We start from the raw sequence: 14,609 nt of genomic DNA, 5'->3' as shown, positions 1-14,609 counted from the left end.
AAAATACAACAAAAAAATGCTAGCAATGCGCGGAAAGCTAAGTGAATCGAAAATAGCCGTTATATTTTCTAAGTGTATTTGTCATGTAAGATATCAAATTCTGTGCGCTGTTTGTGGGTACATTGGTGGTAGCGAGAGCTAGCTCTTTTTTTACGATCATTTCCACGCTAAAAGGGTGCATTCAGGATCGTACTCGCAGCGCAGTGGGTGTCCGGGGCAACGACTATAACTATTCGTAGTTAACCCGCGAAGCAGGCAACTGGCGGGAGAAAATACATCTCCTGCGAGAGCAGGTTCCGCAGGAGTCGTTTCGTACAGCCCCTGCCGAAGGGAAGCAACACAACGCTGGCGGTACAGATGAGGTTGAAAGCACAAGAAATGGCATGGTGAGAGACGAAACGAAAAATGTCATGGGAATAAAAACAAAACAGTCCTTTTTTTATAGATTTTTCAAAAAATTGACAAAAAAAACATACAAAAATAACTACTTCAGCTAGAATAATGGTTTAGTGAGTAAAAAAGGAGTACGAAGCGAAACGCTAAAGTGTATGAGTGTGTGTACATAAAAGTCGTAAATTATTTCTCAGAAAAAATACTCCGTGCATTCAAACCAAACGCCAGGCAGCATGACCACGGGTGCGAGAAGTAGAGAGATCGAGAGAAAAGAGAAAAGCAAGAAAGATTGAGGAAGGAAAGGTGTCCTGGCTGGTGTCCGCCAACCGCAAACGCGAAGGATTAAACTGAGAAGGAAAAATCGTAAGGATAGAATCGGTGGGACGTGGTGCATGCTAAAATCTGTATAAAAAGAAAACTTACAAAAAAAGAACAAAAACAGACATTTGCTTTAGTGCATTTTTCCACAGTTTTTCCTCGCGTGGAATAACGGTACATATATACAATCGAACATACGAACACACATACGTAGTCAAACATAAGTGGACACCGTCGATAACGTAACATACGCCATCATGCAGTTAGCAGCAGCTTAAGATACACCGGTCTCTAGTAGCAGCAGGTTGGAAGCGACGAAGCCTTCTACTACCGTCGACGGCGGTAGTAGGGCAGGCCAACATGCTCTTTCACACTTACACAAGACACACATACATCCACACACACACACATTGTACACCCACACAGCGAAATGGCCTGGTGACGGACGTGCACCAAAGAAGAAGAAATAAAAACACAAATAAGAAACAAAACGCGGATTTATAAAGGGCAATAGAAACACTTAGTGCTATTCGTATATTCTATCTCCTGTTTGGTATGATTTTTGCTATTCCATTTTGTATTCGCCTATACTAAAACCTAAACGCTAGATTTCGTGCGGCGGACGGGGAGAGCAGGACGAGGTTTACCACTTTGTTTGAATACGCAGGACGAGGACGAAGACGACGACGTGTGCTCGGTGTTCATACTTTTATTTCGCACGTCCCCGCGCGCTGATATTAGTTGTCGTTTTTTCCACATTAAGACGTATGCAAGACGCGCGATGAAAATGTTGTTAACGTTAAACTTATTGTTAATTATAAAATTCAATGCAAAGAAAAACCAAACCAAGAACAAAAAAGAAAAAAAAAGAATTGATGAATATAATAAGTGACAGCTTTTTCTTTCCTTTCCGCTTCACATCCCAAACATGGATGATCCGAAATGATGATGCTCGTCCTTGCGGTGCCAGGAGTGAAGCTGAGTGCCGCGTGTCCCAAAAGCCGTCTTTCCCTGATAAGATGCTGAAGATGGGGTGAAATCGGGAAATGGTTTCGAACGCGCGGATAAAAAGTCCGACACAGAATTGCTTTGCTGATACTAATGGACAAGTAACATTTATTCCTGTAGTTAATATGAGCTTGCCGTTGGGAGCGGTTAGCCACCATCCCGTGGATTGTGACCAGCTCACCAAGCCGCGAGCACTCCAAGAGGGAAACAACTATTAATATGCTACACCGATAATGCCGAAACTAGTTCTTCTAGGGGCTCCGTTCACAGAAAGTCCCCTTTTGCTGTGTGATGCGTACATCTCGCAGCTATGGGGGACGCTAAATTCGCAAATGTCATTTCATTTCCAAGGGAGCAACACGTACAATTTATATTTCGAGTTGGTTAGTAACGTGGATGGTGCTAAGTTATACGTCTTATGCCGCAAGCTACGTGCGTTTTATCTCATCATTTCATGGCGATTGAAGAATAAAGAAAGCGTTAGCTAGACATACATCGATAAAGAGCAGTTTGTGTAAGAGTATATATGCGCATATAGTATCTCGTTTGTTCTGTATCCAACGGCATTCGACTTCGCCTCTTCCCGCGCTGTAGTTCTCGTTGTGCGGTGGTGCTTAGTCTTCTGACGAGCCGGAACTAGAATCGAGGATGACCTCGAACGAGAATGGCTGGAAGGCGTAGCCCAGGCCGGCGTAAAATTTGCTCTGGAACTCAACCCTAAAAACGCCACCGATCGAGATATTCTTCGTGAGTAAGCGCGCGTGCGAATAATGCCACAGTAGTGCGACTTACCAGTGCAGACGAAGAGTGTGCAGGAACGCCGAGAGACCCTCCATCAGCACAAGAATGCCCACCGTCAGCACGGCCCAGAACGCGAACACAGCCCACAAAGCGATGCCACCGATCCACCCGTCTTGTTTCAGCCCGTTCTGCAACACCATGTTCCACAGCACCTCGGCCAGCTCTGTGAACAAGATAAGCATCGATCGTCCATGAGTGGTTCATGCACGAAATGGCACACTTTTCAATCAGCCATCAGTTATACTTACGGGCATGAGCCAACGACAGAGCCCACAGCCGAAGATACGATGCGGTGTGCGAAACGGATCCGAGAACATACTCGATCGTGTGGATGCCCTGGTGGATGAAGATCTCGGACATTTCCTCGTTATCGTGGCCATGACCACCGCCCTGCTGTGCCGGTTGCTGTCCGCCTTGATTGGCGGGTGCGTTATGTTGATTCAAACCGTCAGCGTCGCCATTCTCGTTGCTGTACGGCGCAATCGGTTGATGCTTTTGTTTTATTTTCAAGAGTAAAGCAGAAACAACACGTTAACTTCTTCATGAAGCTTAGAAAAAAGTTATTCATCTACCTACCGCAGCTTCCTTGCGACTGCGCATAATCAGGATCGGTTTCGCAAGCAACATCCAGGGGACGCAAAGCAGCGCCACCACGACGAGGAACTTCTGGATTCCCTCCTGCCCGGCAAACATGAACGGCGAGCAGTCTTTGCTGGTAGTCTCAGCCGGCTTGAACAGTACCATGTTGATGAATGTAATCAGAATGGAAGGAGCGCAACCCTCCGAAAAGGCTATTTCCTTAGAGCTCGCCGAATACTTCACCCATTTGATGAACATCAGCAGCGTCATATAGAAGAACAAAAACACCAGGAAGATGACCTGAGGGATGAATTCGCAGTAGATGGCCATTTTGTTCTTGAAGTACCGATGGTTGAACAGCCCCACGAACACACCGAACAACATGTGGATCACACCGAAGATGATCGATATCTTCATCTTGTACGCGTTCTGGAAGATGATTTTGTTCGGCCCAGCCACTTGCCATACGGGATCCAACCCGAACGGATAGGGCGTTTGAGCATAGTCGAGACCCTTCGGGTCCAGCTGCAGCGCCTTGTTGGTCATCACGGTGGAGGTATTGTAGTTGATGACCCAGGCGGAATTGAACACCTTAAGTGACTTGGAAAAGATGTCGTTGTACACGAAGCCCGTGTACATCGAAAACACGCCCATCAGGAAGATGATGTACCGCCCGCCGAAGAATATGTTCCAGATTTCGTTGTCCGATTTCTTAGCTGCCAACGGTTTCTCCTTTAACACCATCCACAAGCCAAACAGCGCCATGATCGTACCGTGACCAAGATCCCCGAACATCACCGCGAACAGAAACGGGAAAGTGATGATGGTGTATGGGGCTGGATTCATCTCACGATAGCTCGCGACACCGTACGCATTGATCAGAGCCTGGAACGCATGCGTGAACTTATTCGTCCGGTTGTACGTCGGTGGATCTTCGAACGTTTCCATCCGGTTCAGAATCGGCGGTACGGAGGACCCGGACCGCTCGGTGCCGCGCCGCAAAGCGATCTGGATCGTCTCGAAGTCCAACAGTGGCACCCAGCACTCAGCGATAAGACACTTTTGCGTTACGTCCAAATTGAACAAATTCAGCGTGTGATAGATGGCCTTGATCTTGCGCACCTTCACGAACCAATTCTTCAAATTCTTGGCCGCAGCAACCAGCACGCGGTGCCGATGATCCTGCGTTTGTCCGAGGACGGTATGCAGGTCCTCGATGCGGGTCATCACACCCATCGCCATCTCGCGCCGATCGGTCGGAGCTTCCGGGCATGGGTACAGCGTAGCGCGGAAGCCTTCGCAAATCTTCTTCACACGTGTCTTCAGCTGATCGCCTTGGAAGAAGATGATGAACACGGACTTGTACACCTTGTCTCCCTGTGGCGTGAGAGAAAAAATAATTTAGTGGTTTGTATGCTTATCTGCCAATGCTTTCTCACTTGCTGCAAAATACTCACGTTTGAAGGATCCTCCAGCGGATCTTCAATCATTGCCTGACGTAGAAACACGTTGCCACGGCAAGCACGCCAAAGCATGCGTTCGAACGCTGGCAAACGTTCTCGTAGAATCACTCCAGCCACGAAGCTGCGCCAATCAAGCATGGGTATGTTTGACAAATTACAATGTTGACAAGAATGTCCGACAATCAAACGAAATATACGAAAAGAACATATATTATTGACAATACTGCAATGGTCTGTCGATCAAGGATTGGTTGGAACAAGGACCACAAGAAGATAAGTGGAGGAAAGACAGTAATAGCCAGCTACAAATGGGCATTTAGTTGTTAGATAGTGTGATGATGATCATTTCTATTTTCGTGTGTGTCAAGAAATTGGATTGAAAAAAATTGAATATCTTACACCCTTCGGCACTAACGTATCAAGCTGACTGCATATTATTATATCACTTTCTAGCAATTAATGCAATTACAGCAGTCAGAAATGAAATTAATGAAAGGAGCGAAAAAAAAAATGAAGAGAATAAATGCCGCTAGTCAACGATAAACGAATGATTTGCACACGATTTAACTGGACAATAAAAAAGAAATGTAAAAAAATTCAACTAAATATACCATAATTATTCTAACAGCTTGAAACTAACGATAAGAGGGCAATGTCTTACTAAACTGATGATATACAAAATCGAAAGCAAAGAGCAGAAAATTCTGCAAAGAGTAGAAATTGAATTTGCAATAGTCTATGGCGCATTCGAATGCAAATAACCTGAGCAATCGTTCATTGCAACGAAGGTTTGTGAATTTTATTTTCAATTTTTTTCATTAGATCATTTTATGTGTTTCGATTTATGTAATACTAAACCATGAGTACGACCTTTAACGATTAATATTTTACGTTTACCCAGAAACCTTACAGAGTTAGAAATCCCCAGGCCACTACATGAATTTGAATATAATTTTCCGAATAGGCTACCATGAGCCATGAATTGTTGAATATAGACAATATTAGGAACCAATCACGATTGCCCTAGATTTGCCAAACGTAAATTTTTATTTTTTATTAGAAAATGCACATTTTCAAAGTGAAGCTAATAAGCTGTGCCTAATACACAAATAAAGAGTCGAATGTTTATGGTGTCGTCATGAATAACTTACAGCTCGAATTAAATCAACGCAGGACAACAGTTTGTCCACATTGAAAAGGAATGTGACCTAAGAATAAGCTTTCAAATAAAAGTATGCTACGGTAACATCAACGGGAAATAGCTAGAAACGGCACAATGTAATAATTGTTTGTAATAATTTAATGCAATTTTAGAGCCCTGTACAGACTTTTATCAATACATACATTTAAGAACAAAGATATGGTATAACAAAATAACAAAGGCAAAAGCAAGTCCTAAAAGATGAGCAGCAAGAGTACGATGGCATGAAATATGCAAGCCGTTTTTATGCAGCATAAAGCATTGAATAGACACTACTAATAACATGAAAATACTTTTTTTTATATTTATCACTACTACTGACCATGGAAGATATTCTTCTGTGTCTTGTGATTTTTCCAGAAAACTGCAGTTAGAAATTAGTTACGTTAATATCATATAAACAAACGATAGAGAAAGAGAGAGAAAACACTGTTAGCAGGATTGTGTAAGAGTACAATAACATTGAATAAAAAAATGAGTAGAACAAAACAGAAAACGATTTACCATTCAAATTCAAATACAAAAACGAATTAATTTAAATGTAATTAAACAATTTCTTAATTAAAAAAGCCGTAAAAGAAACGTTATTTAAGCACTAACTTGTTAAGCTAGTTTTTTTTAGATAGAACTAATAACAGAAACTAATAAGAGAATAAAATTTAAAGAAATGAACCAAAACAAGAATAAAACCAATTGCATTAATAGAAGATACAGCAACCAATACAAGAAACCAAATTGTAAAAGAAATTAAGTTCACGAGACGATTAATTTCAAACCTACCCTAGCTGAACAGGACCCATAGCCTTGCCAGTGCGTGATTCGTCGGTGATCAACGCTCGGGTCATCGATTCGGTGGTATGCATGCCACCTTCTTGCTGCACATTTAACAAACAGGTTCGTGTAAGTGAAATTGCTATTGTTTGGTATATTATATTGTTGTTGCTATGGCAAACGTTTGATTTTCGAATGATTGTATGACAGTGTGATAATTAATGTGATAACATAAGACTAGGACAGAAAAGGATAACAGAAATATATTCACAACCTGAACGATGGCGAACAAACGCTATTATAATGACGAATTTCTATCGTCTGGCGGCATTCATTTAACTTAAAAATATACACAATGAATTTATAATTGACAGAAAAAATAAACTTATGAAGGAGGAATCGCTAATGTTTAAATGAGTTAACATTGTTTTTTTCTCGCATAAAATTTTCCGATTTGGTAATACGAAAAAATACATACCATTATTTAAATAAAACGTTTTTAATCACAATCATTAGTAGTCGAACGATCTAACAAGCTAGAGAATGTCAGTCTACATCAAAAGATTTCGTAGGAAAAGCAGTATACGTGCGGATACGATCATTGACGAAAGCTACGAAAATTATGGCGCAAAGCTAACGATCGTAAATAACAACAGCAAAGTAAAATAGATTTAGGTAGAGCTTACATTACACTACAAGGATACAATACCTTAACAGCAGAATTTTTCTCTAAGACATCAACAGGCCATCAGGTCGAAAAGCGGAAAACTATGGCCGATAGCAAAGCAGCGGCAACAAAGAGCGTATCAAGCAAAACGTAACCTATTGACTAAGAAATCGTTCCCACACCGGTAAACTCAAAGCATCGTAAAAGTAGTGCGATCAGTACTAAACATGTGCAACGTTTGCTTCAAGTCAAAGCGAACTCACTTGCAGTGTATCTTGTCCGCTAAATCTATACATTAAGGGGACTAGCTTAAACAACTGGTAAGAAAGTACAGATTTCATTCTTCAACACAAGGTTAGGGAGACATGTTCGGTTCATTTCCGAGCTTTTGGTTATGCACTACCAATTCCACTGTTAACATTTTCCGATTGAACTATCACAGAAGCTTGCCTTAAATGACGACTATAAATGGGGTTGAACTCAGGAAAACGCTCGTAACGTTTCTGTACATATAGGTTGACACGCCAGGCGAAAATACGTCCAACCAGACACACCAATACCCATGGATCGGAGGAAGAAATAGAAAAGCAAATAATGCAATAAGACTGAGTTTTGCATGAAAATTGTAAGTAGACAGCAGATGAAGCAAGATAGATGAAAAACTGTTAGCAACAATTTGGACATACATGGATAGCGGTAGTCAGTGCAATATAAATTGCGCCTTCAGAAACGCACGGTTTGTAATTCTAAGAATAAAGTAATATATCTGTATGCATAATTTTATTGACAGACACCTTTCTTGTAAAACTCATGTGTTAGCATTACATAAATCGTTAACATAACATGTTTGGTGCACTTTTCTTGCACAAACTCACCCACACGGTTAGCAACAGTTTAGAGCGATACGTTTCATGACCGAAGAGTAAATGTATGGGACGCATTTTGAGAGATTTTCTCGGAAACAAGAGACAAATGGTTTAAAGCGGGAAGAAGTATATGATGTAAAACTATACTATAATGAGATCGGCGCATTTTATTGGAGAAAAATAGAGGAAGAAGGGAATAATAAGATTGGAAATTTAGCAAAAATATGTGTATATATTTACCCTAGTTTTAGATTTTGTCCCTGGGCCCCGGCACCACCAGCTCGAATGCCCTCTTCACCAAGAAGGTTAACCTGCTCCTCTTCCCTGTGCGAATCCGCCATCTGTTGATAGCGGTTTCTTGTCTTATTAGGTACATTTCCAGTATACACAGCCTGTTTTTTCGTTTTCATTTGTTTCGATTCATTTTGTGTATGTTTTTTTTGTTTGTAATATTTTAATGCATCGTTTTTCGATGGACACATTTTTTAATTCAATTTTGCAACCATAACACAACCGAAACATTACGTACCAAACCGGCAACATAGCAAAAAGAGGAAGGTAGTGAGGAAAGGGGGCAGAAATGTATATAAATTCATTAATAAAGCGAATCGTCATGATTCATTCCCGAGTAGGGGAATTTTGAGGAAATAGAAAGAACTCGTCCTCAAATAGAACTCGTTAGGATTGTCCTGTTCCTGAACGATACGACTATGTAACACACGCTTAGCTCTATCTGATGAAGCTTTTAATGTTAAATGAAGTGTTAGTACATACATTCGGGCAGAACCATCTGACCATTACCACCTATGTTTTCGTTTTAATGTTAGAAAACCAAACCAATAACATCAACAGCGGTATGTTAGTGTGACAATTGCTGCATTAACGTGCTCTGTAGAATGAGAAAAACTGATATTAACATTGAACAATGTCTATCTGTAATCATCACTAACAACAAACGCGTTGAAACAATTTCTGTGATTTTGAAATGCTCTTTTTTGACATGTTTGTAGTAGATGATCAATGACGCTTCACATATATTACATGTATGATAAAATATGGCCAATCCAGAAATTAAACAACGACATGGTCTAATCAATAATCAACCAATATAGTATTTCACATCCTTCCAAATCACTAAAAGAGTATCGATAGGAAATTGTTCAGTGAGCTAACGAATTAATGAATGAATAGGCACAGAGCTGTTTTGGTGTGTTTTGATTTTGCATATTACCAGTTACCTGTAGCTTTCAGTTGTGTTGTTGCGATTGATTTCCATTGCGATTATTGTTATATATATATAAATGGTGCGATATAAATACAGTTGATTTGATTGTCACGAAAAAACAGGCTCATTAGCATCTGCATTCAATAAATATTAGTAAAAATTTAACCTAATATATATAACTGAGCAACACGATCGATTGAGTGTTGAATATGCTTTGTAAGAATGAAAAAAAAAACTATCGCATAAGTAGAAGAAACTGATAAAAAACAAATGCACATTGCCTGCATCGAGCTATTGAAGATAAGTGAATAAACAAAGCATGCAAATAATGCTGTAGAACCGATAATGTTGTTCGCAGAGTCATTTCTGAATATCTAGTGTATACATATGAAACATTTGCTCATAGCCTTCGGTAGAAGGAAATGGGAAATGATGCAAGAAAATGAGTTCGACCGTTAGAACGAGTGCCAAGCGAAACGATTTTGTTAATAGACAGTAACGAACGTGATCGGTAAAACTATTCTTACACCCAAGTACTGGCGTAGAGACGGATCGTTTAAATAATGGTTGTACATTTTGCTAGTTTATACTTTTATAAACTAATTCCTCCATATACTATGGTACAGTTGGAATGAAATATTTTATGACAAATGGATGGATATTGACGTAATAAGTATCAAGACATTCAGCTTAATTTATCTTACTGAACTTAAAATGAAATGAACTCGCCAATGTGTTTTCTATTCAACGAATAAAATACTATTTAAAAAAAAAATTTCAAGAGAATTGACTTTTAACACCGCATAGGCTCTTGTAAAACCAGGAAACTATACGCAACGATAAAAGAAAATCCCTAATTTAACTGAAAACAAAAACAGAAAACACATTTTACGACATATGCAACAATTGCACATCGCAGCATTTTCACCGAGTTAACAAAACGATATTTAACTCAAAACAATCAAATAAAAATCGATGGAGCAACAAAACCACACACAAACTTACCTCGTCAAAGAAGACCTGAGTCTTACGCAGGATGTGCTTCAGTTCGGTCAGCTCGAGATAGTTACGCTTGAGAGCTTCGGCGTTTTGATTCACTTCGCGTAGCTCGTTCTCTAGCTTTTCGAAGGTTGCCTCTAGATCGATCATCTCGCGAGGCTGCGGTGCTTCAGGACTTTCGCCGGTGTCCAGCATGGGGATACCATCTTTCTTGATCTCCTTCTCAAGGTAACGCAGCTTGCGCTCCATTTCGTCACATCGACGCACCTCGTTAACGAACTTCCGTTGGAACGCATTGACGTCGGGATTAAGCTAAAACGAGAACATAAAAAATTAAAAGATGCAATGCAACATGAAATCAATAAAACCAGAACTTACATCACGAAACTGAACCAATCCGAGCTCTCCCAATTCCGAAACACATGCATATGCCGCCTCACTCTGCAAGAAGAGCTGGCAAAGGGACATCTCTTCACTGCGGAAAAGCGACCCCATCGCGAATGTTACGGATCTGGTACCTGTTCCGAACTGAAATCGTTAGTATGCTGGAGTCAGGCTGAAAATAGACAAAATTTTTATAGCGTTGAAAAAAAGTGAATTGATTGAGAAATTTTATTGAGAAAATTTCATTAAATAATATCCACGCAATCGAAACCTGTCGTACATGTCGTCACGAAACGGACTAGACATAGGATTTGAGTGAAATAAAAAAAATCTGTATAAAAAATGCCTTTGCTATCACGGGTTCCCGAGACAGATTAAATGCAAGGAAATGTTATGTGTCGAACAAAGCTGGCTTTATCAAAAACCCAAGCACGAATCAGCAGAACAGAGCTGTTAATCCACTAAATCCCTCCCAAAACCAGTGTCTAAATTTTTGAACTAAGCCTTACTTTAATCACACAGCTCCGGGGGATATGGAATTACAAGTATCACATGTGCTCGGACGATAGACAAATAATCTTTACATGAGTTTTGTAACTATTGAGCCCAAATTTAATGAAATAATAAGTTGAAACCACTTTTACACTTTCTCCCCCTCCGAAATCGGACCGTTTGCTACGATACGTGCTTGCTCGCTCTCTTTCGCGCAGTCGCATAAACGCTCTATGTTTGCCTATGCACCATGTTGCTCTTTACTTCATGCAATCATGGTGCGATTAACCAGAAAACGATATTAGCAGCACCTCAGGTAGTGGAACAATCAACAAATATGCATCGGCTAGCACAAAAAACAAACACAACACTTCCAGGATATCGATAAGGAATTGCTGTGGGCTGATTACTCATCGCGTTATTGTATCCGCCTCCGAGGGCAAACTGTATTAGCCACCGCGCCCTGGCGCATTGGATGATTTTACACGTATTGGTATCCCCAAAATTGGACGTAAGGTCGTCCTAAACGACGGTGTTGCAATGCGTGCCCCGAATGCAAACGATTTGCTGACCTTATTTCGTGTTGAGAGCTAAGAGGTAACGATTGCTTACGAATGATTTTGGATGCCACTTACCAGCCAGCACTAATGTCTAAATAAAATAGTAATTGAATCGATTTTATACTGCTGGCTGCGTTCGCGATTGTTGACACATTCCTGACAGCAGTGTCGCTGTCAAAATCGTTGATCGATTTTTCGAGCCTACTTGAAAAAATATACCAAGGATTGTTTTTTTACAAAATGGGACGATATTTCATACAGTAAACATGGAAGTATATTTTCAAACATTCAATGTTTATTTTTAAGAAAGGAAAAATCAAAAACAAGCCAATTACAGACCCGTACGATGAAGAAGCCATTATAAGAATGTCGTTATGCGCATTGCCTATAACCCAGATGGTGACTCGTAAACACCTGAATATCATTAGTTTAAAATCTTAGCTACGAAAAAAGTACGTTGCAATTGGGAAAAATTAGATGATTAGCTTGTATTCATATTATACGTATTCAATTATTATATTATAATGCTGTAATTAAATTTTTAGCTGTAATTATAAATTATTAGCCAATAATACTTTTCGGTGCTATTCCATAACATTGTTCTGTATTTTAATTTCACAATCAAGGAGTGGAAAGCTCGAAACCATCATCTGCTTGGGAATTGAATTGCTATGGCTGTTTTTCGTAACGGAAGCATATTACCTCATAACAACATTTATTACCTCGTAACAGAAGCATATAACAGCACCGATTACCTCATATAAACTACACATCTTCGAAAGGAAGATGCTCAAAGGGATTTTTACGTTGTACATGTGTAAGAGAAATGTAACATAAGCCACTGTAACGACAAGCTCTATGAGTGAATGCAGCTTGCCTGGCTCCGGTGGGATGGCTATGGCACTGGCAGAAACAGCTTGTAAATTCCTCCTTGGTTGTCTGCATAAAGCTAAGTAGGAGTGGCGACGATGATGCATCAGTCAAGCGGTGAATATAAGTCTTATAAGTAACGTAGAAAGGCAGTTTTTTGTTTTATTTTATGGGCTTAGTTTTTATTTTAATTGAGATCATAGTCTGTTTGATTTTCAGCAAATATGTAACTTACAATCTAAATCATATACATTCGTTATGCTTGCTTGCTCTGACTTAGTTGAAGCGTATTCAATAAATAGACGGACGGTTTTCTGAATGCTTTTCCATGCTATGTTTCCCACTAGATTGGGTTTCCTTTTTGCGTTACAGCAGCTGATATGGATCGGCCGATTACTTCAGAGCGAAATGCTCGACTCTTGATCGGGCTCCGCTGTAAAGCAACCGCACCTGTGACACGATTGGGATGAACCAAACTGTCGATTCCCGCAAGAGACGGCAGTGCGAATATATGCTTGGTCGGCGACGTCGCCATGTATCGTGTAGTTGCCGATTTCACCACATTTAGTTTGCTATGGTGACGCTGCTCAATCTCTGCCAAGAGCGTTGGAGCGACGTGGCTATTTTGCACCAGAAACTTATAGTTCTTCGCCAACGGTGGGATGCGATGATGTGTTGCCGAAGCGGATAATATTGTAGTTTCAACAGCTTTTGAAGATTTTTGGTGTTGCTGCTGCTGTTGCGGGGGCCGGTGAGGCAAAGGTGCCAATTTTCGTTGCAAATTCCCGTTTCTGCTGCGTCCTCCGAGATTGTTGCCGTCTGTGTTGTGTTGGCTCAGATGTGTTATTGATTGTGCACTGCAATTTCTGCTGCCGCCAGACAGACCCTGATAGCTACCTGGACCGACGCAATGGTTTGATATTAGGAGCCCGAACGACCGAACCGATACGACAGGCACCTGAGGGACCATCAGACTGTTCAGGGGTTTCACCTTTATGAATGGTTTCTCCATCCTTTCTCCACACTCTGGGCTGAGATCTGCTCCACAGCGCTGTCTAATTTTGGCCTGGTTAGGCTGATTGCTCTGATGAAATATCTGGCCCGAACTAATGAATAAACATTTGTCCAGGTCTCCAGACGTAAACACGCAGTCGATGTCTTTCGTCGACTGTTTGTTCTGACCATCCCTCCCAGATCGGGAGGAACGCGATCGGTTACCCAGCGGGGGGTCCACCACGAATACTTCATCGTGAAACGGATCATTTCCTTTCGCCTGCGGTGACTCGACGATGACTATCGACTTACCCGTCACACGCAGGAACGGAAAAACAGATGTCCATTCTATTATTTCTTCTCGAAGCTTCGGATCTGATGGAAGGTCTTCCTCGCCGTAAAACATCCGGTCAATTCGCTCCCATTCGATCTGGTTCTGCTTGATGGCATCTTCTGCCCATGGAATAGAACCGATACTGCTTCGGTCCTGGCTGCTAGTCAGCGACTCGCGGGATAACTCAGTTAGCGTATCCGAATCGTCGTCATCATCACTGCCCACGGTATTATCAAACGATTTGTTGCGCGTATCGATGTTTCTCCTACTGATACCTTTATTGTATTGCGCGGACATGCTAATGAAAGCCTCGGGATAGAAATTTTGGAGGACACATCGTTTCTTCGTCCGGAACGTTCTTTACCAACTTTGCCTAGCGATTTTGTTTTGCGTCACTGATTTATTTGCCACAACAAACAGTTTTCTTCATCTTCTTCTTTACATTGGGCCACCAAATGATTGTTTACATTTCTGGTACAAGATGCATTGTTATTTCACAAAAAAACATGGCTTTAATGATGCTCCAGCGCTTTGTAATTCTTTGCTATATATTTTGCTTTATTTGTCGTAAAAGCTGGAGAGACGCAAGAAATAAAGTTCCGTTTTAGGAAACTATATTGTTAAAATTCTGCACTTGAAAAAACAACAACCGCGACCATTGCAGGATCGGCTCTTTGACACATAA

General features: G+C 40.8%; 2 protein-coding genes across 12 annotated transcripts; both read right to left on the bottom strand.

The window, feature by feature from the left end:
• Positions 1 to 1,803: 1,803 nt before the first annotated feature.
• LOC128722201 (V-type proton ATPase 116 kDa subunit a 1) lies at positions 1,804 to 10,786 on the bottom strand. Of its 11 annotated transcripts, none has more exons than XM_053816055.1 (9): positions 10,670 to 10,786; positions 10,298 to 10,603; positions 8,308 to 8,408; positions 4,557 to 4,683; positions 3,097 to 4,476; positions 2,967 to 3,012; positions 2,769 to 2,933; positions 2,512 to 2,683; positions 1,804 to 2,436 (listed from the first exon to the last, which is right to left on the bottom strand). In XM_053816055.1, the coding sequence occupies exons 1-9, from the start codon at positions 10,784 to 10,786 to the stop codon at positions 2,334 to 2,336; spliced, it is 2,517 nt and encodes an 838-aa protein (XP_053672030.1). In that variant the 3' UTR covers positions 1,804 to 2,333. The 11 variants fall into 11 exon arrangements, with proteins under 11 accessions (XP_053672030.1, XP_053672023.1, XP_053672029.1 ...); XM_053816048.1 differs by lacking the exon at positions 8,308 to 8,408 and adding exons at positions 6,086 to 6,127; positions 6,544 to 6,638 and having other exon boundaries at positions 2,769 to 3,012; XM_053816054.1 differs by lacking the exon at positions 8,308 to 8,408 and adding exons at positions 6,086 to 6,127; positions 6,544 to 6,638 and having other exon boundaries at positions 2,769 to 2,982.
• Positions 10,787 to 12,774: 1,988 nt separating this feature from the next.
• Positions 12,775 to 14,221, bottom strand: LOC128720570 (uncharacterized). The gene has a single exon (XM_053814244.1). It carries the CDS (start codon positions 14,219 to 14,221, stop codon positions 12,941 to 12,943), a length of 1,281 nt encoding a protein of 426 aa, XP_053670219.1. The 3' UTR covers positions 12,775 to 12,940.
• Between the last annotated feature and the right edge of the window lie 388 nt (positions 14,222 to 14,609).

The sequence above is a fragment of the Anopheles nili genome, chromosome 2 (genome assembly GCF_943737925.1).
Source record: "Anopheles nili chromosome 2, idAnoNiliSN_F5_01, whole genome shotgun sequence".
Classification (NCBI taxonomy): domain Eukaryota; kingdom Metazoa; phylum Arthropoda; class Insecta; order Diptera; family Culicidae; genus Anopheles; species Anopheles nili.
Note: the sequence above shows the minus strand (reverse complement) of the source record. Positions and strands in the feature narration are given on the sequence as shown.

What these genes read in the sequence shown, in the direction of transcription:
- LOC128722201 (XM_053816046.1), bottom strand. Translation starts at nt 10,786, where the DNA reads ATGGGGTCGCTTTTCCGCAGTGAAGAGATGTCCCTTTGCCAGCTCTTC. An exon ending in ACGAGGTAAGTTTGTGTGTG is followed by an intron (nt 8,460 to 10,282) that starts GTTTTGTTGCTC and finishes ACGAAAAAACAG; the next exon opens with GCTGTGTATACTGGAAATGT. An exon ending in TCTGTCGTTGGCTCATGCCC is followed by an intron (nt 2,684 to 2,768) that starts GTAAGTATAACT and finishes TCTTGTTCACAG; the next exon opens with AGCTGGCCGAGGTGCTGTGG.
- LOC128720570 (XM_053814244.1), bottom strand. Translation starts at nt 14,221, where the DNA reads ATGTCCGCGCAATACAATAAAGGTATCAGTAGGAGAAACATCGATACG.